At 41.3% G+C, this 27,996-nt stretch overlaps 1 protein-coding gene across 2 annotated transcripts in view; it reads right to left on the bottom strand.

Moving 5' to 3' along the window:
* The window catches only part of C7H1orf21 (chromosome 7 C1orf21 homolog), a 127,194-nt gene that overhangs the window by 64,484 nt on the left and 34,714 nt on the right, over window positions 1–27,996 (bottom strand). Inside the window, exon 2 of one of the 2 annotated variants that reach the window (XM_072867170.1) lies at window positions 13,375–13,490. In XM_072867170.1, the coding sequence (XP_072723271.1) occupies window positions 13,375–13,468 (94 nt within the window). In that variant the 5' untranslated portion in view covers window positions 13,469–13,490. Of the gene's footprint in view, window positions 1–13,374; window positions 13,581–27,996 lie in introns of both variants that reach the window. The other variant, XM_072867169.1, reaches the window with a different exon arrangement.

Here is a 27,996-nt window from a genome sequence, read left to right as displayed (position 1 = left end):
TCTTTGTAGTCCTCCTGAGTTGCCTGCCCCTTCTTCCAAAGGTCATAAACTCTCCTTTTTTCCCCCTGAGTTCCAGCCGAAGCTCTCTGTTCAGCCAGGCCGGTCTTCTTCCCTGCTGGCTTTTCCTTCAGCACATTTTTATATTATTATATTGCAAATACATGATGAGGCATCTTCAGTATCCTTGTTAATAAAAAAGGATACTTAACAAGTAATGCCATTCTCTATCAGTCAACTACTAAATGAGATTGTTGCCCTGCAATGTATGACTTGAAATGGATTTTCACGTCCTTTCTGGCATAGTAGCTTTCTTCCATGAATACTACTCTATCAAATTTTCACTGCTCATGTACCTCAAAGAATATTTGTAAATCAACAGCTATTTCATTTTTATTAACTGCATTATGAAAGGGACAGAATAATTATCCAGGGCCAGTGACGTACTGGAGATTCATGATGAGCACAAATGCCTCCTCGTTGCTAGTATTTCTGTAAACCAGGAGGGGAGAGAGGGACTAATGTAAACTTAATTTATAAAAGACAGCACACATTTCCAGATGCAAAAGATACAAAAGTTAATTACATTACTTCACTTACAGGCCCTCTGAAGTGCTACAAAATTAACCTATCGGAAAGATTAATATTTTAGTCTGGTTACAATGTTCAGAGTTAATCTGTTATCTCTGAAAGATGCCTACTTGCTCGAGCAGCATCCATGATGCAAAAGCTTTATCTAAAGCCCCAAAAGCAAACACCTACCACTCACACGGAGCTGACGGAGGCGTATCGTTCAAGCAATCAACGGTAACGATGGGAACACCCTAAGAAATTCCTGGAACCGGAGCAACACTGGGCAACGAGGGACTGCCTGGCTCACAGCCCCGTCCAGTCACAGGAGATGTCTGGTTTAACATCTCCACCTCACCATATATGCCAAGCCACAAATTAACTCCCAATTCTCTGCAGCATGTAGTCAGTGCTCTTCCACACTGTCTTGTACCGTTAACGATCTCCTCCCTTGTCCCTACTGTCATCACGAACATAACCTGTTTATGAGACTAGAAGTGCTCGTCCCCATTTGCTGCCTGCTGTCTTGCAACCACATCAAAGCTGCTCCGTGCAAATAATACATGAACATGCACATTTAGGATATGCTGGTAGTACAAAGATGACTGGAAGAGAAAAGAAAAAGAAATTTTAAAAAGCTAGTGATTTTCCATGTCTCCTCCCCTTCCCTCTGGGCAACACTTTCTAAAAGACAGCAAAATATCAATGTGTGAGAAAAGGCAGTTTTTAATGATAGCTAAAGAAAAAAAAAATCAAAATAAGAAATGTGTGCTTACAACACTTATGTTAGATGAGCATTTTCAGCCTAAAAAGATCTCAAGATGCACCCAGTTCCTACAGTTAGAAATTCCCTATATACTTGATGACAAAATACAGGGGATAAAATGTATGTAATTTTAATATATACAACCATTAATACAATTTAGGAGACTTCCATGAAAAACACCTACGCCCCCTTTCTTCCCTTTGAATAGACTCAGATCATTCCTGAAACCACAAATCCTGAAACAAAGGCGACTTCATGCTATTTCCCAGTATCACAGAACATGAAGTGCTCCGCGCCTCTGTCGCCTGAACAGCCCCTTGCAGCGCTCCCGTTACAAGAGCAAAAAGGAAATACATAATTTAAGAGCACCCTAAACCTGATCCTTTTTGCCAGAGCCACACCCCCACCCCACCCCCCCTCGTACAGATAAGAAGAAAAGGTGTGTGGCAGGGCACGATTACACCCACTCAGCAGAAGCCAGGCTTTGTTTTTTATAAGCCCATGAGGCAGCAATCTTAACATTTCCAATTTTTTCCCAATTTTTTTCCAATTTTTTTTTTGGTGCAAGCTCAAGACAGAGCACCACCAGTCTTGGGCATTGGACCAGGACAACATGAGACCGCTTGGTTATAGAATTTACTTAAAATACCCATGACGGCACAGTGTTTTGGAGAAGTACCTAATGGAAAAATGCCTTCTACACTAGCAAACAGATGTTTTGCTGTAGTCTGAGCACATAGGACAACAAAGCATTTTGGCAGCTTTTTAGAAATCAAAGTTTCATAGCAACTAGCCTGTAAAGGCATCTTTGTCCGTGTATGTGAGGGTACACAAATACTTACTGGTCAGGTATCTTTTCCTTGTATTTAATAGGTATTTCTACCTGTAGATATTCCTACTATAAAATTACAGCCTTGTGTTGCTGAAATGAATATGCATCCATGCAGCTTCACAAGGCTTACCTGGGGAATCAGAGAATTATCCCCCAGACTGAGGATTTCCTGGCCAAATTTCAGTCTTTGGGGGTTTTGTTTGTTTGTGGTTTTTTTACTTTGTGGCAAAGTAATACACCACTTGGAAAATGACAAAAGGAACACTGCAGTAATTGAAAGTATGTGGTACTTTTACCATGATTTTTCCTCGTTTGCACCTACAGGTAGGCAATGAACGCCAAGGATTCTGTCTTTAAAAGATTAAGTAAAAAAGATACGTTTGCCTGTACCCATAAAATAAACGGATTTCCTTCAGCACCAAGGCTGCCAGAAAACACATCCTGTCTTCTTTCTAGCAAATACCAAAGGCGGATGTATGCCCCTATTTATAGTACACTAATGCAATTGTGAAATGCATACCCCATGCAGTTTATTTGTATTCAACTTTGACTATACTCCTCATGGAGCTAAGCAGCTTGTGGGAAGGGTCATTCCCAAGAATAAAACTGCGTTAACTCTGCCCATGTATCAACTACTTGCAGAGACTCAGGGGTGCCCTCAGAGCCCCCCCATCCTCTGGTACATCTCCTTCGGGTGCTCTGACACCGATCGGCAGATTGCAAAAGGTGAAAGCTTACATTAAACTAAGAAGCAGGGAAGTTACGACCTGCCAATTAATTTCTCCCCCCAAAATGGGGATAACAACTGTTTCTCCACCTTGGTTCACCTTCTCTCTTTATCCTATAAATCCCCACTAAAGGTGTTGAGTCTGATTGCCTGCATATCATGCCAAACCCAGCAGACACCAGGCTGGAAACTCAGGCATTGCTGCAAAGCAGATAACAAACAGTGCCTGTACCAGAGAAGGTCTGTATAAATACAGTGCGTTTACACTAAGTAGAATGACACTGCAGAATAATTCCCTCACCTAATACCATGACAAGGGGTCATAAACATTGCAAGATTATTAACTGCCAGAAGATGATAACTATACAGTCTGAAGGCTATCTAGTTAATTTATGGACACCTCCTCTGCTTTAAGTCCAGCTCTTTTTAAGGTGTCACACAATTTCAAATTCATTCCTATGCAAGAGAAAAATTTACAAAATTATGGTTTCACGAAAAATGAAGTAGGAGTCACCCTGTCTTTCTTCAGTTTTCCTGTTGCAAAATTATCTGCACACATTTTCAAACATTTCAAAGCTAAGTTAAATGCTTAAGTTAAATGTTTGATGTCGAACCATATACTAAGGTTAAAGGGCCGCAAAGAAGAAGGATACTTTGCATCTTCTGGCTATATAGCAAACGCAAACATGGTTTAAACTACAGGGATTATTTTTTAAGCTAAGGGCCATATACTACTATATCAGTTCAGTCATCTGATACAATAATCTCAAAAAGCACCATCAAAAAATAAGAACTTGTTTTGTTAAATTTAGTCAATTGTTCTCTGCTTACAGGTTTTGTTAAATTTAGTCAATTGTTCTCTGCTTACAGGTAGGAAAACATCAGCAACATTTATATAGCAAAGATCTGCTATCCATTTGGGAAAGTAATCTCATTTAGGGTCTTTCTGATTTTTTTCAAAGGAAAGAACTGAAATAATAAGAGACAGAACTCCAAATATGCACCATTTTTCTTTATTGCTCGTTTTTTCCTTCCTGCCAGGAGAAGTCATGACTAAGAATGGGAAGGCTTTATCTGGTAAATCAGTGCTCAATTGATATAAATGCAGTGCCTCCCCAAAGCAGCCTTGCAATGTGGCTGAGGGCATAGCAATGCAAAACCTCACCCTGCCAATGACTGAGAATACTCCTCCAGCACATAAAAACAAGCAATTTGTTTCTGTGCACCTGCTCTGTCAACCTGCTCCCTAGCACAGGCTTGCTCGCCGGTGGTGGATGTGATCAGCTTCCGAGGGTCAGTGTTTTCTTCTCCTTTCTTTGTACTGTCAGTTAAAATGAGCAAAAAGCTTCTGGAGCTGTAAGGTCAATGGTATGAAAGAGGTGGCAACCGCTGCATGAGATATGAAGATAGCAACAAGGAAGTATGGCATGTCTTTATCCATGTTCAGACAATTGCTAGCTTGGTCATGCCCAGTCCTGATAGACTCCGGAGTGCTATCAAAACCGAAGTTATTAATCATAATGTATACAGCACTGCAGGGTGGGGACAAGCTCTTTAACTCTCCCTGAATGGCAACCCCACCGCTACCACTAGTGATGGGTTGCATGGGGATTACTATACGTGACCAAGGAATGTCTTCAACCACTGTTGCTTGACTTCACTGAAACGATTTACAACGAAGCAATTTTCCAACACCCAAGGATTTAAAGAACTACTCTATCACTTCTGAACTAGTTTTCTTCACTGCTGGATCAGTGAAACTAGATGCTGAAAACCAGTCTTGTGGCAAGGTATCTTCTTGGAGCCTACAGGAACCTTTCAATTGACTTGGATCTCATCTCTAAGGACCACCAGACCAGCATTTCTCCTCTCACAAGTAAAAACAAAAGGGGGAGGAGTAGGAGAAGAAAGAGCTAGTTCAATCACAATCATGTCATAAAGCTCATGATTAATGGACAGATGCTGTCAGGCCTTGAGTGCAGTAAGAGGCCATGGCCAGCCTCATGAAACTCCCACTTGCACATTCTGCCCATAGATCCAGCTCTGTTTTGGGTGAGGCTTGGGCCTTCAGTTCTTGCCAGAGCAGGTCTGCCTGTCTCCAGTCCTGCCTCTGGTCCCATCTCTTGGAGGGACCTCAGCCCCACACTGGAGATATCTTCTCGCCTGAACAAAGCCCTCGGGCAAGCTCTAGCTCGTCCCCATCCCTGACTCCAGCCTCATCTCCTGCTGCTCCTCACTGCACTCCCTGGATGCACCCTGGACCTGGTTCATTGCCATGCCTGGGACTGCTGATGGACCCTGTCACCAGCACCCAGCTCTGGCCCATGTTCAGGCGCCATGGGACTGCACCCCAACAGTGAGGGCACTGCAGGTGCTGGGGTCACCCTTGGCTCCCAACTTGTCCCCCCTCATGAAGCAACCCTGCTCCTGCTGCAGGAGAGATGCTGGCCTGTTACACCTTCTACAAAAGGCTCTTTTTATATTCTTTACATATCTCCCTATATATTTACTTGCTGGAGTGGGATGAAGAGCCTGTTTTGCTACTACTCTCTGAGCAAACCCATAGCCCAGAACAGCTTCTTCCTTATACTGCAAAAGCAGTACCTTTTCCAAGAGAGCTATAAAGATGAGCCACTTCTATTCACAAAAGGTGAAAATACAGAGTTTTAATTCATGTGGAAAACACTTTATTTGCATGCTTTGATCACAAATACATGAGTAGACAAAACCTGAGGGTGGGGTTTGGTTTTGTTTTAATTTTTTTTTTTAAAACCCTGTTGCTTCCTTATGGCAATAAAATAGTAAATTATTGACTTACCAAGGGTGTTCTCAGAGTTACACAAATACATTATAAACCTAGATAACAAATGCAATTTTATTACATTTCCCACATGAACATAACACCAAAGTGGTTTTTGGTTCTATTCTTCTCTCTCACTTCCTGAAACACATGTTTAGGACTGACCTTACTTAGATAAGAAGCAGGCTATCACCAAATTGTGTTGGAACAGAGTAGATAAAAACAAAGATGTTGTTAAACTAAAAAAATATCATTTCAACTGAATAAAAAAAGTGAGGAAAAACAGAGACCAGTATAATTCTGGAAGATGCTCATGCACTTCAGCCATATGCTGCAATGCACTCATCTGCTTTTCTTTAGCTTTCAAGCACTGATGCAAGATCTACTTTATAACATGAGCTGCTGAAATCATGAACAACATGAAAGCTACCCTTTCAGGAGCTCAGCCAGAATTTGAATTTAAGCAGTGAAAATCTCCTCCTTTGAAACTCACTGTGATATTTAAAGTTTTGCACCCCTGAGACTGGGTTTTCAGAGAGCGGGTGCCTACATGCCAATCACTTCCATGGAGTTCAGATTAAGCACTGCATGGAACAAGTGCCTGTGGTTGTACCAGAGGTATTTGTTCATGTTTGAAAATGTATTTTAAAAAGGTTATTGTCTCAAAATATCCAGTATGGTATTAGGACACTGCATGGTGCTGGTACCCTTACGCATAATCACTACTGTCCCTAAAATGAGTAAGATCTGACATTGCAGAAGCATGTCAGGACAGCCAAATGAGCTGGAGCAATTACAATTTGAGTGCTAACCAGCTGACCAACAGAGTCAATAAAATAAACGCTGCCAGGCAAAGTGAGCTGTGTGTTTGTGGGAAGCCTAGTGCAGCAAGACCTAATGATCGCAGCATGCGTTCCCGGTCAACATGACAGAAGTTATATTCCTTAAACTACAGCTTTCCAGACAGTTTCAGTTCAGTGAGGACGGCCACGCTGTCTTTCAGTAGAAAGAATTTCTTGTTCTCAATTTTAGCGTTTTTTTCTGGCAGTTGAGAGTAAGGGAGAGGTAACAGGAAGGTGCTATTCACTGAAAACACTTCTAATATATTTTTCCCACTTCAAATTTTACCGGAAAACTTCCCAACTTCAGAACCTCAGATAACCTGAAGATGATCTGCAGAATTTTGTGCACAGGAACAAGGCAGGTTTAGGAAGTTCTCTCATATTAATTAGGGACATCTGAACAGTCTCGCCAGGCCCACAGATATTTTGAAGTGTCATGAGCAACAACCTGAGACTGAAGTTTTGAATAAGATGATACTTCTAGGCCTGCCTATTAAGGAAAGAGCCTTCAAAACATACTAACCTCTACAAAGGTTTGGGCACAATATTTTTGGAGATGATGACACATATTTAGGAAAGGTAAGTCATAGTCCCAAATTCCCCTTGCTATTCTCTTCCTGTATACAGTGGGCATGTTTTAAAAGTTTCAATTATTTTAGCATCTTTTGGCACTTAGAGCATACATCAAAATAAGTCAGAGCTCTGCTGTCTTGGGTAGCGGACTGCGATACCCACATGGATGACACACAGCAGACACAAGGAAGGAAATAATTGACTGTCACAAGGCAAGGATTAGCAGAAGTGAGACAAACACATAAAACATATAGGGAGAAAGATAACACAAACATGAGCAAACTCACAACAAGTTGATAAAGATTTTGGGTTTTAAATGGTGATATTGGTGAACAAGAAGCCAAGTAAAGCTACTTCCTTCCAGTTCAGTTACAGGCACTACAGAGCGGCTATTTGTTTTGGGTGACTAAGCTGAACTCTTCAATTTGGTGAGAAAAAGGAGTCCTCCCTGTGAGACTGGTTGTTGCTTTCCAGAGACTGCAGACCGACTGCCACCATACAGGACAGCTCAATACTTGCCGTAGTTGAATACTCTAACTTTGCTGCTTGGATTTTGAACCATGGCATTTTCAAAAGATTTGGGAAGACGTATTAACACAGGAGAAAACTGTTGAAAAAAACAAGTGAGGAAGAGCAGAGCAGAGATAAGGGCATGCATGTCTTCAAGTAATCTGACATCAGGTCCCTCACACATCTTCATGCTGCTCTTCTCTAAAACAAGAGTGGGTCTGTAATACCAACCAGGAAAGTTGTGAAGATGACTAAACTAGAGCTTGTGAAGCAATCAGATACTATGTGCATCAATCAGTTTTTCAATCTCATTATGATACCTCAATGCTAAAGATTTCCTTTTCTAGCATTCTCCCGGCTGCTCTGAGGTAAATTCGTTTATAAACTATTGTACTTTGCATTCAGCTTTATTTAGGCTGGTATAGCAATTAGAACTGCTGTTAATAACAGAAATACTATCCGGCAATTGCAGCACAGATATTCCCAATTTGCCAGAATATTCTTACCTGCCGTGTTTACTCTCACTTTTGCAAAGCACCCAAGAGCTCCACATAAATGTCTGGACTAGCCTCTCAGATTAATAAACAGATTCTAAAACAATTTTTTTCTTCCCCCCACAACAAATCACATTACCAGTTATTGTCTTACACAAAAAATTATGTCAATAACCTCCTCCCCAAATGAACATCCCATGATTTTTTCAAAAGGCACAAATAAAATTAATCTACAAGAGACATTACATTATTAAAACATATGCTGAAATCAGCAACGCTTAAGGCTCTATCATGGCATTTTGTTCTTCATTGGTATTTACATTATTATAGTTCTTATGTATTGCCCTGGAAATCAGCTTTGAAGTGGAATGATGAATAAATGAAGACTTGTTATTACTATCCTTATTTAAGGGACTTTAAAGTCATTAGAGACCAACAAGACATAATAATCATATTATATTCAATCTTCTCTAGAACATCTCCTTTGATAGGCCTGGTAACTCAATTATTTAAATATATATTACAGAAAAATGCAGCATGCCTTCTACAGTCTGGGAGAAGATGGAAATTTTTATGTTTTGTTTTCAGTTAACCAGAATTTGTTCTTACAGAATTCATGGGTTTCACGGTGGGTTTCTCAGTTTTAAACACTAGAGTTTCAAATTTACAGTGAACACCTGGCTCAATGTGTCTGCTCAATTAAAAAAAAAAGGTTAAAAGCTGGTGAGGAAATAAGGCACTGGAGCACAATCCTAACCTGCAGTGACTTTTAAAAGTAAAAAAAAAAAAAAGTCCTCACAGAAGCGATGATCTCTCAAATAGTCAATAGACTGGGCTTCAACCAAGTACCACCAGGCAAGAAGGAAAAAGCATCTAGAGGCTCTGAGGAAGAACAGAACTGCACCACTCCAAGCAGTTCAGAAAATACTCTCTGGATTCAAAGTGACATCTATAGTTGAGCAAAAACTACTGATTAGAAAAAAAAATATCAAACACTATACCTGGAAATCATCTCCTTTTTGTCTAAAGAAGGGTGGATAAACCCTAAGACAAACATCACAGCCCCTGAAGAAAGCTTTGGAAATGTTAAGTGGTCTTCTAGACAGGCCACCTTCTGAGGGCTTGGAGGGAGGGCTGCAAAACAAGTATAAGGCTCATGGCATGCAAGCTGAGTGACAACAAAAGGGCAGAGGGCAAAGCTACAGCCCTGTTGGTGCACATCACTCCTGCATGGCTTCATTGCCTGCTTCTTCCCTGAAAGGAAGAGGAAAAAGTGCTGAAGGACTAGAAGTGTGTTCATAGCAAAGGAAGTCAAAGTTGGCAATGCAATAATGCTGTTCTGGCAACTTCTGCAACATGAACAGAGAATTGTTATCCAAGGCACAGAGAGCAAGGAGCTGCACAGGAATTACTAAGGTCCTTTCCACCCTTCCTTTACTCATGAAGTCCTGTACCATGAGCTTACCCCAAATGAGAAGCTTGGGGTACACCAAGCATTTACACAGTTCTGAGATCACCTCAATGTAGTCTTCAGTTCAGATAACTAAGGATTGTTGTACTGCATGTACAGCAGACCTCTCTCACAGCAAGAAGCCATGTTTAACTACAACCAGACAGGTCTCTCCTCCCCCCAGCACTCTCATTATAATTACAGCTCTTTTCCATCAGTTACAAGAGGGAAGCTTATAACCCCAGGCTATAACTAACCCCCTTCTTCTCTGCCCTCTGAAACTTCCATCATTATTCAACTTTGACAGCAGAGATGGCACAGAGTAGCCACTGGCTCTGTATCACTGTAGGCTCGCATTGGCAGTTTTTATTGCCCGGCTGGAAAACAAGTGCAATGGCAATGATGACCATCTAGTTCATTCTTCAGTAGCTCCACTTGCTACTTGTGGAGCTGCAATTACAGCAGTGGAGCAAAATAGGAAAGGTCTTGCGCACCAGAGAAGATGAAGCTCACAGAAAATCACATGAACAACTACACTTATTTGTGGAAAAAGGGTGCTACGTGGGAAAGCGAAAGGTTTTTCAGCTATGTGGAGAATGCTTTCAACCACACACAAAAAAATCCCTAAGTGGCAAAAAAACCCCAGCAGCCTAAGGCAAAGGTAAGAGCAAAACTGGCTAGAACCAAATAAAGTATTTTCATACTCCCCTCACTCAAAATGACCTATTTAATGCAAAAGCAGGATGGAAAGTACAGTCCTTACTGTTGACTCTTTCTGCCTGCAACTTGTCTGCGGGTGATGTTCAAGGAAGAAAGAATAATACTGTTTTCATCTCAGGTGTTAGGCAAACAGCAAGGGGCAATACACTGTAAGCCACATCTTTCAGATCACACCAGCCACCCAGGGAAGGCAGCACCAGCACTGAGGTATTTTCCTTTAATTCTGTCATTGCTTTTCCAAGTCCTTCAGGATTTTCTCCAGTTGTGAAACATCTGAAGCAATCTTGACTACTACAGCTATGAAGCTCATACCTCCTAGTTCTGCACAGGTGCTTTATGTCAGAGTAGTCCCCAGATGTGAACAGTGCAAGTATTCATCATCTACGAACATCATCATTTACGGATACTAATATTCTCAGGATGTCATCAATGCTATCACTACATCAGCCACCTTCCAACCCCACTTGTCACCTCTGTTTCTTTTACTTTGCTGCCTCCTTCCCCAAAACCTCTTACCAATTGCCTCTAATTCCCTTTCCATTACCTTCTCACTCCTCATGAATCATCTGATTTCCCTGCCACTCACCTTGGTGTTGCTCTGTCTAGTCATTCTGCAGTTAATTTTCGATCCCTACAGGCTGCAGAGATACTTTGCTCTTGGCCACTGGCTGGATCAGACATTTCTGTTCCTTCCCAGCAATAAGCAAGGAAACATTCAGACACTCTTGGCACCTAGAACTGGATGGGGGAACTCATGATGGAAGTGCTGCAGTGCTTTTTAACCTTTGTTGACTCTGTGGATCCTCCTGTATCTCTGGGAACTTATACTGCTAAGATTTGTCATCCTAGCTGAGATAGTCTGTTCAAATCTAGCATGATCACGCTCTCTCCTTGCAGGGAGTTGATGACGACAGCCCTCTGATATGGCACTGACTTCCTCCTTGATGACTCAACGAATAACTATGCAGAATATGTTATACGGAATTAATTTGGGACTAACAACATGAAAGTTTAATAGAAAATGAAGCGGGCAGAATACTCTGACCTTTCTGATCTAACTCATAACAAACAATGCAATTGCCACTACGATTTCCAATGTGGAAGAAGGGGAAGCAGGAATAGTATTCAGTCTCCTATGAAAAAGCTCTAGACATTTGGCAAGTCCAGAAGATTGTTAAGAAGGACAATAAATATGATGTTAAGGTGTATTTTCCTGCCTCTTTTTTATACTGAAAAATTGTGTTCAGGAACTATGCAAGGCACTGGACATGTGACGCATGCTTCCTGCTTCTGGGCATCTAAGCATCCTGTTGATCATTTATAAGTCCCAAAAGGACAGCAGTAAAGCCAGGTACACTCCAGCTCACCTTTCTCATACGCCCAATTCCTGATCTGGAGGCTGTCCCTCAGCAGAAAGGGAAAAACACAGCTGTTGTGCTCATTCTGGTTACCATTCAACACATCTTTTAAGTCACAGACTCAAACTCTTTGCTAAAGAAGGATCAGTCATTGAACTGGATCTTTAGCAATGACAGACTGCGTAACTAAACTACAATATGTACCAGAAAATGATTAACAGCAGGTAATATTCCTGATATTGATAGGATTCTGTAAAATAGGGAACGATTAACAGCCCTCAAATGGATCCCAGAATAGCTAAATGATACCGCTGACACCAGTCCAGCTCTATAAAGTAGGAGCCCTTTAAAATCCCTTTGGTCTTCTTGATCCTCTGCCTCCAGAAGTTACTTTAGGTTTCTTGCCATTAAAGTTATGATCTTTGGTCTGCAGCATGTAGTTAAACAAAGAAAAAGCTGAGACGCACACACATATTTCCAAAAACTGCTCCCTCACTAAGTATCAGCTAAAATATAAACACAAATTCCTTTGAGAAACTAATAGAGCTTTTTGTTTGTGACGGCACTTAAAGCCTGTTTTAAATAAAGGCAACATACTGAACTCACAATTCTAAAACCAGCATCTCTCAGGTTAGTGAAGAAGCACACACAGCAAAACAACCCATCATTTAGGCCTGAAGTTTGCTGAACAACTACTTTCTCTTCAGATTACGCCTCTAGGTAATCTTTTACTTTTACTAATTTTTACTTTGGGATCCACTTTGGGAGCAAGCTAGCCCCCAGAAAGGTTGAAAAAGTGAAATATCATTGCTTTTGAAATTAAAGGGAGATATTTTTTGCCGCTAGATGCATCATTCCCACTTCTACACAAACAATTGCTATAAAAACCACCAGAGAAGAGAAGTTTGGTGTACTCAGTAGCAATGCACCTATTTTAAGAATAACAGTACCAAGTTAGCTTATTCACAGCTGACTTAACTTTCAGATAGATATCTGGGCAGATCTACAAATGTCAGTTCTGAACAGTCTTCCAGATAATTCCTAACATTTAAAAAACTTAATTATTGTTTAGATCATCATCTAAAACACTTAGCATATAGTCCGCTTGTGTTAGTATACATTTTATCTTATACAACTTTCCTGATGCACAAGTGTCTGTGATAACACCTGGATCATAGACCAGTCTTCCCACACAGTGAAACAGATGTTTTCATCCCACGTTCAGAGCTTCCCAGTATCAATGAGTCCCTCACAGAAGGTTATTTCTAGTTTCATTGTACCTTCAAACCCTGTTTGCTATAGGATTTCAGAACTAATGCTTTATTGCTTTACAGGACAACAGTATTGAGGAATTATTTTTCTTACTGAACAGATTTCTATTTTTAGGAAATGAGTCAACTATTTTGGTACCTAATGACAAATATATAACAGACATGCATATATAAATATGAGGGGGTTGTGCAACTTGTTGTCTTTGAACTATTCCAGGATTTGTGGAGTTAAAGACAGCGCAGTACTGTACATCACTTAGAATGTTAACTTTCCACTAAGGATTTCACCCCGAACTCTGTTTCAGGTGTCATGGTACTGTCCCTCGGAGGGGCCAACTGCACTATCATCGTGATTTATTTTAACATACATTTTCCTTTATATTTTGTGAAAGGTTAAGGCTTCAAAATATACCTTCCAGAACATTCATGATGTTGGGAGAAAGATGAAATCCTGCAACACTTACCACCAAACACATCTCCATTCTGGTAGTTTTTCCCCTTCTGAGTTTCCTCTTCGTTTTGAACAGTAGAAACATGCTTGGCGGAGGCACAGCCCATAGCTTCATTCAGACAGCTCCAGCTGGACCGAACCACAAATCATGTCTAGAGACACACGCTCATTGTTTGAAAAATAATCCACCTTCCCGCGTGGCTGTCAAGACACTTTTACCTAAAAAGAGAGATAAAAATATTGACAAAAGGTAACCTCTACATGTAGAGCTTCAAGAAGACAAATAATGGAGTTTGTGGAGAAAAGTACAAGAGCACAGGCTGTCTCCATCTTCTTAGGTTGTTAAAACCTTATTCAATAAACATCTGATATAGGCAGATCATGATATAGGTAGACCAATCCTGCCTTGGGACAGGAACCCAAAGTCTCCTCCAGCCCTATTCTTTAATCTGTGCCTTGAAGAAAGCAACATGTGCACAGATATGTTTCCCACAGAACATGGGTTTTTTTGGAAAGAAGATAAGAAACCAGCAATATCTGCTCTTCCTATTCCTTTTACCAATCTACCCATCAAGCCAGATTTCTTACAAAGTGTTTTAGTGATTAAGAGCTGCTAATTGCAAGTGTTCAGACAAAATACCACCCCTAAATCAATTAAAGATCTTATGTTAATAGATGTGAAAGGCAATAGCCAGCTGTATTATCTTTTTTCTACGTGACCATTACTCTACTGAATCCATAAAACTTCCACTGCTCAAAAAGGCAACTATCCCCACTTTAAGATGGAATAACACTCCCTGAACAATCCAGATGTCACATAAAACAAAAGGGGGAAGAAAAAGCTAGTTTATAGCTGCAATATTTTATATATATAAAGAAAAAAATTAAAACCACAAACTGTTTAATGACCAAATGGTTCCACACTCAAACAAAACCAACTTCAAAGTTGGGTGAGATGACCTGCTTGCCTTTCCACCAGCCAAACCTTTTGGAAGAGGAGAAGAGCTAGAGGAAAATGAGAACCACCCCTTGTTGCTGAGTTGTTTAGTTCAGCTCTAGCAGAAGATCATACACACAATTTCTTAACTCATTACTTCTGGGTATTTACTTAAAAGGATGTAGTTCATTCTACTCCATGCCAACCACAAGAATTTTATCTATAACAGCAGAAAGGCACTCTTACCTAGGATATAGCAGTATCCATCCCACCAGAAATATATAACCCCAAATAAAATCTTGTGAGTTTTATTTCCCTGTGCACTCAGCATGAACAGCACGCCTGCCCGTGTCAAGGCAGCACCGTGACACATCAGGACATGGTTTATGGGGCCTCTGCAGCCACCCTCGGAGGGATTTCCCCACCCATCCCCAAAGTCACAGAAACAAGGATGTGGCCAGCCAGGCCAAGAGCGATTCTGCTTCTTCCACTGCAGCCGCAGGTTCCCTGACCAGGGGCTTTTACCATGCAAGGGGAAGGACTCAATGCAGAACCACCTCTCAGTTCTACTCACAGACCAGCTTCCATCTTCCATCTTGCTCTGCTCAGAAAAGTGCTTTTCTCCATTTAACAAGGGTGTTTCACTCAAAGCATACAACGTATATATGCTCAATGCCTGTTCTAAGCAGCTAACCCTCCCAGTCACACCTCTACGTGCATTTTTCTTTCTTTATGTTCAGTATATTCCCCAACATGCTTTCTCCTTTTTTCCTTCCTCCTATATACGCACACTTGAGCATAAATGTCTAATTACCCCATCCCTCTCCTCTCCCTTAGTCACAGCTAGCTACTCACCTGAAAACAAAGGACTTTAAACCAGGCATTCATGCTGTTAGTGGAAGGGAGCGAGCAGATCCCCCTTGAGCTATTTTTTTAACCCTATATGGTTACATACTTTTTTATTTTAAAGAAAACCTAGGTTTTGTAGCAAAAGTCAGTATTGAGCTAGGGAAACTTTCAGCTTCCTCAAGCAATCTACAAGGCTATTCTTCAAACTGTTTTAATCCGTCTGCTTGTCAGATGTGTAGACAAAGCTATAGCCCTGCTAAGAAACAAATCATTCTCAAGATCCCTATGTGCACATCCAAGCAGTCAATATCCAGAGCAGGCCATCCTAATTACACTGCCAGGCGCTGTAAATACCAATAGACTCATTTTATGTAAACTATATGAGATGTTCTTAAGTTTTTGCAATGCAGTGAGGGTCGCAGCTGACAATTTGTCTTCACATGCGTTCAAAGAGCGGGACAGCCTGCCTTAAGATAACAGGTCTTAATCTCACTGTTGGGGTGGGAAATGAGGATCCATAAGGATTTCAAGCATCAGCCACGCTGTGCCTACTCAGGAGGTTCAGCAAGATACACAGAGGTGTGGGAGATGGAGGAGAAATAGCAGACTGAGAAGGGGAACTGCTACCTGGACTGGAAATGAAATGTGGACTAATTTTCTTAGAGGATGCAAATTTGCTTAAAGATAATAGCTTTTAATAGACCAGCTGAAACAAATGAGGGGGGGAAGCAATCAAGTTTTTTGCCACAGAGTCCCTATTTCAGGTTTCAAAGAAAAGCAGGAGCCTCAAGGTAAGCAGAGCCTGAAAACAGTAACTTTGATTTCTGATTTAAAATATAACCAGTTATATTATCCAAGGGAAAAGGATGTGGCCAGCTATGGGGCAAAGAGCAAGGGAAGACCCAATGTAACCCCAGAAAAGACAAGGAGGTGTGTATGTGGGACCGCTAACAGGCTGTACGTGGGGGAAATCTGCACACTGCAAACCCAGCATCTCTGTCACAGAACAGCCGAACTGCACTCACAGAAGTACCTGTTGAATGAATTATGCTGTTGCCCTATTCAACTGTTTTTCCTCTTTCTCCTTTTTCCTTCTGTCTCTCAGCAGGGACCACTTACAAAAGGGAAACAGCTGCTTAGTAACAAAAACCAAGTGTATTTCATAACATAGCAGTGGGCCGGTTTTTGGGAAGGGATTTTTTGTGAAGCCTTATACACAGCCAATATACAACAAAACACATTGCCAAATACTTAATCATTGATTAGTACCCAGGAGGGTGATGGTCCCATCACCCAGGACTGGCGAGCTGTAGAAGCAGTCGGAAGCAAAGAGACGCAGAACGTGAATGCAGAAGGATAAAGCTCTTTGGGGGAGGGAAGAAAAAAATATCCACGGTCAAATCTCTCCTTCAGTATCTTGGTAGCACACGCCAACCTTACTGAAAATATGGTCACGTTCGAAGGCACACTGTGATTAAAGGAAACAAATGGGAATACAAGAACTGGAAGTTTCACCTTTTACATTAAAGAACAGTAATCACAGCAGTATCTGAAAAAACTACACAACTAATACTTGGAGGAAATTTCTCCTGGTGCCAATAAATTGGGCTGAGAAAGCTACTCCAAAATGACCTCCAAGGTAAGTCCAACACACATTTCCAGGCACATTTCTTGGACTACTGTAAACACAGAGCAGCGAGACAGATGACACTGCGACAGGGATAACTAACACAACCCAGAATTAGCAGAGGATTAAAAAAAAAAAAAAAAAACAAAAACAACAAAACAACAAACCCAAAAACTGCGAGGAAAGCAGCATTAATTTTACAAGAGATGAAATCTGAGATGCACACCACTATGATGCTCTCCATCCTTACACTGCCCCCAGCCTCGGGGAAACCTCTCTTGCCCCAGTACCGAAGCCCACAGTGATGAGGTTCGGGTATTGCTCAGAAACCAGGTGCTGGTCCTCATTCAGTGGGATGCCTGCAGAGGGTTTTGAGGATGTGAAACGCAGTACTTCGAATGGCAACAGAATAACGCATCCATTCCACCTCCTCCCCCACTTTTGAACAAATATAATTTTCCCTTTTGTCTTCCTGAGCATTTCGGGGGCATACAGATTTTAGAAGCCAAAAATAAAAAGAATAAGAAAACCTCAACCATTTGCAGTTCATGTTCACCACCCACCATCATTAATTATCAAGATTTGAGAGGCAATTTGCAAGCTCTGATCTGCAAAACCCTAGTGAGAAAAATCTCTCAGGCAGATCAAAAGTGCCTACACCACCCCCAAATTAAATGCGGCAGGTTTAAGATTACATCCTATGTGCAGGTCAAGAGAAGACTATAGACACTCTCAGATGCTGTACTTCACACCCCAAGTTTCTTCTGAACTAAAAACAGGGGAGCTCAATCCTTAGAATAGAAATTGCCTTTGGAAACCTTAAGCAATTCCTTTTGTTTGTTTGGGGTTTTTTGAGGCATGCCTATGTTGTGCTTTTTCTTTTACCAGCCTTTTGACCTTCATTAATCCACTTGTCATCCCCTCACCTCTTATTTCTGCCAGTCATGTCCAAGGCTGCACCCTTGACAAAACACATTTTGCTTCCACAGCTGAAAACCAAACACTTAACAGTGAACGGAGGATCTCCAGTGTTTTACAATAAATGTATATTAATTCTTCTGTTACCACAGGTGTATTTGTTTTCATCTTTATCGCATTGAGATAACCAATCTTTCATCTTCTTCAGTGTGCGGATACATCTAAAAGTTTCCTTCCGTGTTGACCACATGGGAAATCAGGTTAAAATTTCAAAAAGCTCAAGAGATCAAAGCAATGAGCTTCGTGCAGCCATGAAAAAATCCTAAACTACAAAGAAAAACCACTCTGGCTTTTCCTATAATACAACCTAGTCCAGGCAGAACCCAAGGATTTAACTTAGTGCTATTAATTATATTTATTTCCTATAAGAAATAGGCCTGTTTGATTTCCATTTTATTTCTGCCCCCCCCCCCCCGAAGAAAGCAGCAATGTCTTCTGAATTTGCCCTCCATGAGGGTCATTGGAAGTTAGCACCTGGGAGTCCCCCACTGTGATATCCCTCTTCCTCAGCTACCCTCCACCACCTCTGCCAGAAAAGAGGGCTTTTTGGGTTTGTTTTTTTTTCAACTGCAAAAGGCATTTTTGAGCCAAAAAGATGGAGCTTTTGCCTTTGAAGTGCACCAACAGCCTAAGGAGGGGAGGAAAAAGAAAAGATTTTTTTTTTTTTAAATCATATAAGCTCTCTTTCTCCTTCTTCAAATTATTCAAACTGGCGTTGCTAGTGAATAGCATAGTTATATTGAAAATTAACCCACTGCCTTGCTAAATGAACAGCGCAAGGTTACAGTAGAATGAGAGTTGCAAATACTCTGGAGCAATACCTTGCAGTGGCAGAAAGGGAAAAAGAAAAGTCAAAGTGAGTGGTGATGCTCTGTTCCTTTGAATCTATAGGCAGAATATGCTCCCCTCCGCCTGTTGATACTAACAGCCATGAAATTAAGCATTTTCTCCTCTTCTATGGATTGTTTGTCTCCGTGATGCAAAATTCCTGGATTTATTACCACATTTTGGCATCCTATTGGAAACACGCTCTTCCAGCCAGCTGGGTGAATGCAGCAGTAATCTCACTGAAAGGGAAAAGAATGAGTGTAGTGCAATAAAATCAATAACGCACAAGGAAATGCAGAGAAAGCGCACCACAGTTTTATAGCGTTTTACTCAAGCTGCACTAAAAATACCATCAACAAACTAAACCAGCCCAGTTACCCAGTCGGATGGTGGAACTGCTATTTGCATGTATCCTCTCTTGGGAAGCCATGCTCAGCAGAAATCATATTTTAAGCATTCACTTTTCAAAGAGCAAACAAGAATACTGCAATTTTACAGCTAAACACTCTCAACAGAAAAACCACAATAGCTCATCTACCTAGTTTTTCCTAGCAGGGAGGGCCCGCTTTGAATAAATGCTACTAATTCATATCATCAGGTTATTTGTCCTATTACAGGACAAACTTTGCCCCACTGAGGCTTATCTTACCTTTTTTTATCAGCAAAATTAGCCTCTTATTTTCTTTTATTTTGTTTGCAATCAGCATTTCTGCTGACCCAATACATGTTTTTTGATGTATTAAAGCAATAATTGATTTCCAAATAGAATAGCTCTCAACAGCAACGCAATGCATCTAGGGAGCATTTTCTCGTTATTGAGTCTCATAAGGAGAAATAGCACCAGTGAGTCCCTGGGAAGAGACTCCCTGGGAGATTTGTAAAATACAAACGAGGAAGAGAAGGGGAATCACATTGCAATCTTCCTCTTCATTCACGCAGAGTGGAGTTAAAGTAACACCAGTGTGAAAAGCCCAGCAACCCAGGAGCAAGATATGTCAGTCACAGGACCTACCGTTTTTGCTGTTTCCAAAGAAAATTAATTAAATTTTACTCTGTTTTTTTTTCAAAAACACTCAAATACCTTAGGAGTAGCGATAGGAAGATTACCACCACCATTACAGAATGCAGTTCTAGCATCTAATGATTTTTTTCCTCTTTCTAGGAGAATTAATAGACAAAATATTGAAGACAGATTAGACTTTACAAGAGTATGGGCTGCCAATACTGTAGGGTCTTTTTTCCTTGCATACAAAGGAAAAACGCACTAAAGATGGTATGTTTCTGGTAAGAAAGCAAAACTTGCATACAACATATTTCACCTGCACAGCCTCTTGCAAACCAGTAGTGGTCCCACAGCTTCTCTTTACCATAGTAGGTGCTGCTACTCAACTAGAATTTCCAAAGAATCAGGACATTTATCCTGTGTACTTTCCCTTTGCAGAAAAAACAAGCACTTTTCATTAAAAATAAGATTACATGACAATAAGCTGAGGACACCTTAAATATTTCCTGCTTCTATATGAGTGATTGCTATAGTTGTTATAAGGACATTACAGAATCACAGTAGAGATTTCCACAACACACACAAAATGTTCAGATGTGTGTTTGCTATCAAACACGTTTCAGAGCCAGTTTCAGAGCTGGTGGGTCACTACAGTACCTCAGTCCATTGCCCAGTACTTCTCTTTTGGGTCACAGTCAGTCCTAGATGATTGAAAACCCCACAGAAACCAGCATGAGGGATCTGATTAAAGGCAACATGACCCTTTCAACTGACTTTATGTGGCTTGAGGTCACTTCCTAAAACTCAAATTTCATGGAAGAAAGACTGTTTTATGATTTATTTCCAAAGGGATTTTGGAAATGTAGTGCTGGTGACAGCAGCCCAGACAGGCATGCTGGTGTGATGGGAGATACTAGACAGGACTACAGAAAAGCCAGGTTCAATTCTCCTCGATACATGACTTTCCTGTATATCTAAGTATAATCATTTCCAGCACTTACCATAATGGGTAGGGTGCCCAAGTATCTCTAAAGTATAAAGAAAACCAGCAATAAGCTCTCCTATTTAACTTTATTTCTGTCCTCATGGTTTAAGAGCAAGATATGTTTTATTGAGCAAGATACAGTAAAAGGCCCTGAGGTACAGGAACTGTGATTTATACAATGTTTTGTACATGCCTAAGTACGGGTCTGAGCATCATCTTCCTTTTGAGAAGTCATTCCCCTTGCTTTGCCTTACTAAAAATAATTTAAAGATGTAACCATTACACCTAGCCAATCAACCCCATCATTTAGAACTAGACTAAAATAAAATTACGTAGTAGCTGTAGCTGTGCCATCAACAAAACTGCTTTGGAGGAAAACCTTGAGAGATAATTACCACACTCCGAAAAAGCAGCTTCGTCCTCCTAAATTCCTCCTGCCCTCTTCCCACCAGTGATGGGGAATGCACCTCCAGATGTAACCACTGACTTTGGCCTGGAGCTGAACTCTTTTTAGGACTGTCTTTTTAGGACAAAAATGAAACAACAGACCCCATCGGATCCCCTGTCTCCAGTTGCATCAATGAATGACGACCGCAAATACAGCAAAAATTAATCTATCTCCCCAAACGATCGCCTCCAAACATACAGCATGCGATTATCCCACCTCACCTTGGGAAACCACTTTCAGTCCCTCTAGACTGCTCTGTAATATCTGCCTTGAACATATGCTCTTCAGTTACGCTGTGTGCTTCCAGCATTCACCTGGAGAGCCTTCCTTGCTCCCCGGTAAGTTTGGCCAAGCAGCAAGTTTGGCCAAATTCATCACTGCAGAGGAAGAGGGGAGCAGCTGCAAGCTGGAGGGGGGCTGCTGGATGTCTCTGCAGCAATACAGAGCCCACGATCTGCCCCCCGGGTGACTTCCCAGGCATTTTTCATCCAAAGAGCTGTGGCAGGAGGTACTTCGTGTGCCACTTAAATTGAAATTAAAACAAAACAACTCAGCTACGCAGAAGCCAAGGGGGTGAGATGCCGGGGACCTGCTGCTAATGTGTCAGCAAGGAAGCATTTGCCATATGCACCTCTGCTGTTTCTGTGCAATTAAAGCATGAAGCAATTTAAAGGGGCTTCCTTTTTTTAGAGAGACGAGCTAGAGAAAGAAGAAATCTTTCTTCATTAACCTGATAAGACTTAAACAACAGAATAAGTGCAGAGACGCTGCTCAAAACCACAGGAGGTGGCTCGTCCAGGCTGGCAAAGAGTAATCCCAGCACAGGCACCCATTCCCATGCACAGCTGCCTAATCTATGGCTGAAATGACAGCTAAAATCTAGCTAAAAATCATCAGTTAAAATTAATGATAAAAGCTAACAAAGCAGCTCGTTTCACTCTTAGCTTTTGTGAACAATTGTATAGGGTTCAGCATTTCTACTGGGGATTTCTTTCATGCAGTCAGGACATTACCTAGCCGTAGTCCTATGTAAATGGCATAAGTAGGAATGAAAGAGATGCACACTGCAACCTGCATTCCCAAAATTACACTACTGACTGCTTTCTCCTGCTTAGCAGGGTTACTCCTCAGGATCAAGGAAGAGAAAACAGGATTTTTGGTGCTGAAGGCCACAGTACCCAAATGTTTGCATTGGTATGGTTCAAGAGAGCCCTATGCAATATCCTATCTGATACCGTACCCTATCGCACAGGTTATCCCCCGGAAACCCCAGCTGCAAGGGCAGCTGAGAAAGCAGGCTCTGGTCAGGAACAGGAGAGCTTCAGAAACCTCCAGCCAAGAACAGGCAGCTGAAAAAACACGCAGGTGAGAGAGAAGCTGGGCTATGGGAAGGAAAAGCAATGTGTCACCGCTCCTGTACAACCTGTTATGATCCATTCCCTTCTTTGATCACATCTCCCCATCCAAGCTTCGGCACAGGCGCTTCTGGACCTCCCCGCTAGAAGCGCAGTGCCTGCAAAAAACGTTTCCTTGCTCCGTTCCGTCAACAGATTTAGGAGCCCACCTGAGTCGCGGCTTTGGGTAAGAACTTTTTCCTTCTTTTTTTTTTTTTATTTAAAACAAAAAAGTCTTAGAGCATCATAAGTTATATTTCCACACTCTCCATTAATGCTCACAGAGCAAGTAATGGAGAGTTTTCCTTTCAATAGTGAGATGGTGAATGGATATGTCCTTAACTAAGCATGGATACTCAAAAAATAAGATCTAAACCATGTTCCAGCCTATGATGTAAATAAATGAGCAGTAGACTAGCCAAAAACAATTGAAATGTTTTCAGTTCATATTAACACAGTTATAAAACTCAAACACAACCAGCAAGCCTGGAGCTGGATCAGTGGCACAGGAGCAGGGAATGTTGCAGATCTCTCCTCCCACTGACGATACTGATGGGGTGCCTGACTTCCCTGGGTTACAACAAGGAGCAGTCAAGGCAGCAACAGACCCCCTCAGGATTAAAAATATAGAAACCACCTTCTATCTTATTTAAACTACCTACATCTTATTCAGGCTGTTAGCATCCTGCCCCCATACTTTGGCCTAATGTTACATTCCCCCAAAAGTGACCATGTTAATATTCTGCATATAGGCAGCTGGCTCCTATACGGCATCTCATATACCTGTACAGTGCTCTTGTGCTTTGACCCACAGTTTAGGGATCTATTTAAACTCAAAAAACCCAGTGTTTAAAACCAATTGTGTATAAAACAAATTAAATATTTCAAATTAGAAATTTTAGGGGAAAACAGGTCAAGCACAACTTTCTATTTCATGGTGTAAACTTTTTCTGGATACCACTTGAATTTATTTAAACCAAACACCATGCAGAATAATAATTATGAAATTTTTGGTACAGAAAGAGATTTAAGAACCACTCCTTCAACATTAACACCTCGCCCATGAATACCAGCTCAGCAAAACGCCTGCAGTCCTGAAGTTAAGGGCAGTCAGGTCAAGGACACAGTATCCTTTTGGAAAGGTCTGTTACCGTTTGGGTGCTATTACCCACCAGCTGCTTATTGCTGAGCATCAGATGGATAGCATCATCTCTAGGCCTGACCTGCACTGATCCACCATCAGAGCACTTGTTATCTGCTTCAACACAAAGGTCAGCCAGCTGAGCAAAAGCTCTGACTCATGGTCCACATCTGCAGAAGTTACCGCTCCCAGTTGCCTGTGTTGTCCCCTCTTTAAGGGACGCTTGCTCCCAATAGAGCGAGCAGAACTTCTGCCACTCCACCCAGGACATCAAAGTCATGTCAGTCTGTGCCCTGACTCCTCTTTGCAAGTGGTTGAATCCAAAGCTATTTGCAGTTGATTCAACCAAGACTTAAGAGTGACTGATCCAGCTGCTGTCGCGAAACACACCCACGCAGGATGGGTACATTTGGATTCACCCAGTTCATCCAAAGCTGGTTTGAAACCACTTTTGCAGATCAAGTGTTGTGACTCTTCAGGTCAGCAGATCTTTAGTAGAGCACCAATGCATGCAAATGCCACACCAGTGACTCTTGCATGCACAGCATGGACCCTGTGATTGCAGAAGGCATTAAATAATATTAAGTTGTCTTTGCAAAGTGTGCATGTGCCTTCATGTCTCTTCAGGAACAGTGAAGATTATAAACTAATCAGTGCTGTGCATCATCAAAAACTGAAACTGGAACTGACTCGAGGACTGGGAACCATCCAAAAATATTTAGAGTACTGCTCCCGACTCCCTCCACACAGCACATGGAACATAACTCATCTAAGGAGGAGCAGGGGGTCATACATCAGTCTAGCTGTGGGATCGTGACGTTTCTAAAGTCAGGGAGATGAATTGCTAGCTTGAGGTCCTGCAGTTGTGAAAGGTGTATAGCTGAGCACAAACAAGCTGGAGGAAATAATCCTGAAAGAAAACAGCAAATGAAGTGTTCTCCCACGCCCCCTCACAGTCGCCTGGCCACACAGTTGAGCTCTGACTGTGATTTTTCTGCCAAACCAATACATGAATAGAAGGGTGGAAAAAAACAGCCTGAAAACATTACAGCCTCACAGGAGTCAAAGCAAGGAGAGAAACCCATACAGAGCAGGGGAAAAAAAATACATTCTGCTCAACTGCAGGAGCAGAGAAGAAGTGTGTAATAAATAATTGAAAAAGGTTCCAAATACCATTGAAAACAATCAGTAGGAACTGAAGCGTAATAGGAATTTTTTTAAGGTTTGTGCTGCCAGAACAATACAAATGGCTACAGGATTATAACTCTTGTGGATAACCCACATGAAAATATGCCAGCACGGACATCCAAAAAACACTAAAGCTCAGCAGATGCTCACCCAGGAAGAGAAAACTGATGGGAAGAAAAGTTAATGCAACACTGTTCGATTTGTAAGAGTGGAACAAAATAATATAGGTCTCCTGAAGAAAACAGAAATACGGATTACAAAAGATTGAGAAGACTTAGAAAAGCAAGAAGGATGCGAGTACATACGCTCTTTGGCTGGCTTTGAGGAGGGGCTGAGCAGGTAACAGCTCTGAGAATGCAAATACATCACCCAGGCTAGCTTTCCACAGGTCCACACTGGGCCTCTCATTCATATCCAAGGGCAGAGGACAACATCCACATTGTGTTTTCCAAATTGTGGAAATTTCACCCACTGCACCGTTTTCATCATCTCGAGACCAGAAGGACAATCCTGATTCAAAAGCATTTTCCAACTTCTTCTGCTACACTCCAAGCAGGCCTACCTTTCTCATGGGGATGAATTGAGCTGGCCCTCCAGGAGCTATTTTGACTCCTTTTCCTTCTGCCCACAATGACCTCTCCTTACAATTACTTCATTATTCAAATGCTCAAATATTGTTCCTTTTCCAATTCAATGGCCAATGCTCTAAGACCTTCAGGGCCTTAGTTATCATATACTGCCACTAGCGTAAGGGGCCAAGGAACAACACATACCTCTCCATACTACCCACATAGCCACAAAGAATTGCTAAAGCCATCTCAGTAGCCTTCAAACCTAAAATATTTTGACTTACTGTTGATATTGATGCAGAAACTACATGAAAACTGTCTCGTTTCAACAGTGCTTATACTCAACAGCATAGCATCATTTTAGGTTTTTTGATAACCTCTCTCCAAGGATATCATATGGCTGTATCATCTTCCTTAGGGATGTATCTCAAAACCTATAGCCCTGGAATGATTATTACTTTGAGAAGTAATGTAGTGTTGATTAAATTTCAGTTATATCTTTGCTCCTTCTTTATTTCATTGTTATTTCCCTTCTCACATCCAGCAAGGACTAATTGCAGTAACTTGTTGACTCATCTCCATCTCCAGCTCTGCAGGTTCACCATGCCCAGCCGGGACAGGCTGCCTCGCATGGGGCTCTTGGTCCAGCAGGACCATTTCACTGACCAGGGTCAGCGATTCCCTGCGACAGGGAAACTTCAATGCAGCTGCATCCAAAGTTAAAAGGCAGCCAACCAACAGCTGTACAATGTTAAGCTCATTGGCCCCTTTACTCCCACATTTAGCTTTTTGTGGATGAAAATAGCAGCTGCTTTCCTGAGAGTAAATTCTGCAATATCTTTATAGCCTTCCTCTCCCCCTTTTAACTTCAAGTGTGAGAAGGATTTCTTTTTAAAATTAGAAAAAGAAATAAGTTTATGAACTCTAACAGCAGGCAGGCTCTCTTGGATATGCTTTTGTTAGGAAAGCAGTACTGAGACTAAATTCAAAAAACATTGAATTTGATATTAATTAAGAAGAAAAAAAAAAAAAAGGAAAAAAAAAAAAGGAAAATGGGGGAGTCCAACTATTGCTAATTGTGGTACTTCAAAAGCTAACAATCAAAATCAGAGTTTACCAGAAGCTCAAAAGACACAAACCCATTCCCATCAGAGCAAAGCTGGGCAGAGTGAAGCACCCAAAGCTCTCTTGCTGGGGTGCAGAGCTGACAGTAAGCCAGCCACCAACCTGAAACGGAAAAACTGTGTTTGAGCGACTAAGAAAAATCCTTCAGCCTGCGGGACAGACAGAAAGCTTACCCACAGTTTCCTCAAATACCAAGAAAGCAAACATTTCACCCCCACTCGGAAGGCAGACCACAGTTGCTCAGCCCTTTGCAGGAGACCTGGTCATAGACACACAGCCCACTTGGCTCTGGTCTGCCACAATCCTCCCTCAGGCAAAAATCATTGCACATTTTTTAAGTGATTTTTTTTTCCTTTTTTCTTTTCTTTCTTTTTTTTTTTAAAGTAAGGCAGCACCAAGAAAGTTTTTAAATAACACAAGTCCCATCTAGCTATCTAATCTTGGCTTTCCCTTTTGCAATGCTAAAAAAATACACAATAAAAACAATTTTTTATTTTTTTTTTAAACAATCTGATTGCACCACACAAAACCAGCTTTTAAACAGTGCAGCTATATTGCCCCAAGTATAAGCCAGTGCTATACAAGGTCCTGCACAGATTGTGCACCTCCCTCCCAAGCCCACGAATGTGGACGGTCACGGCTGAGCAAGGAGCCTGTAACTGGAAGTTGGTTCAATGTTATTCGTAAGAAAAACCATATAACCGAGTCCAGATCCCTAGAACAGCATTTAACTCAAAACAACATAACTGTAAATGCTGCCATCATTTATAGCACCTGTAAATCATACATTGCCAGACAACTGATAAACACAGTTTCATGAAAATCAGCTGCCAGAGCCATATGCACCAAAACACCATAAATCCTTCAGTCAGCATTACTTTATTTTTCCATTCCCATGCTATATGCAAATTCTGCGCAACTGATTTACGATACTGTAGCTGAGCACCTACCAATTATATTTTAAACAGACTATTTAAAGGTGCCTACATCCCACTGCAAAAAACGTCATTAGGATAGAGACAGCGGAAAAGCATCAACCCCAGAAGCTAATAACAGGATTCTTCTCTCTTCACCTTGTTTCTCTTCAATCGCATTTTTTATAATTAAAAAATTACATGACAAATAGCCACTGTTTTGTCACCTACAATGAATCATTTAATACATATGTCAGTGCTCATAAATAAACCGTACTTCATCAAGGTGAAGTTCAGATCTTCAAAACTCCAAAGACTAAATCCAGAACATCAACGTGAGAGCTTGAAGCTAAAAAAGAGGAAGGACAGAGATGGTATTTCTGGTTCATCAAGGCTTTGTGCAGAACGATGCAGAGAGAAGAGCCGTTCTGCGTGCAAAGGCAGCTGCACCTTCTCCTACGGTGGCGTGATAAAGTACCAGCACCAACATGGAGAATCCTCTTAGTGACTGTCATCTGTCTGGATGAGCGACAAGTTTTAAAATATATTGAAATATAAACTAAAAATTGCCATGTTTTCCTGGTGTTTTTTGTTCCCTTTGCTAAAAGAGAAGCAAAGTCTAAGTGCTCAGGTTTACCAAATATGCTGG

This window comes from Ciconia boyciana, chromosome 7, assembly GCF_034638445.1.
Source record: "Ciconia boyciana chromosome 7, ASM3463844v1, whole genome shotgun sequence".
Taxonomy (NCBI): domain Eukaryota; kingdom Metazoa; phylum Chordata; class Aves; order Ciconiiformes; family Ciconiidae; genus Ciconia; species Ciconia boyciana.
This window is presented reverse-complemented; position numbering and strand designations above follow the sequence as displayed.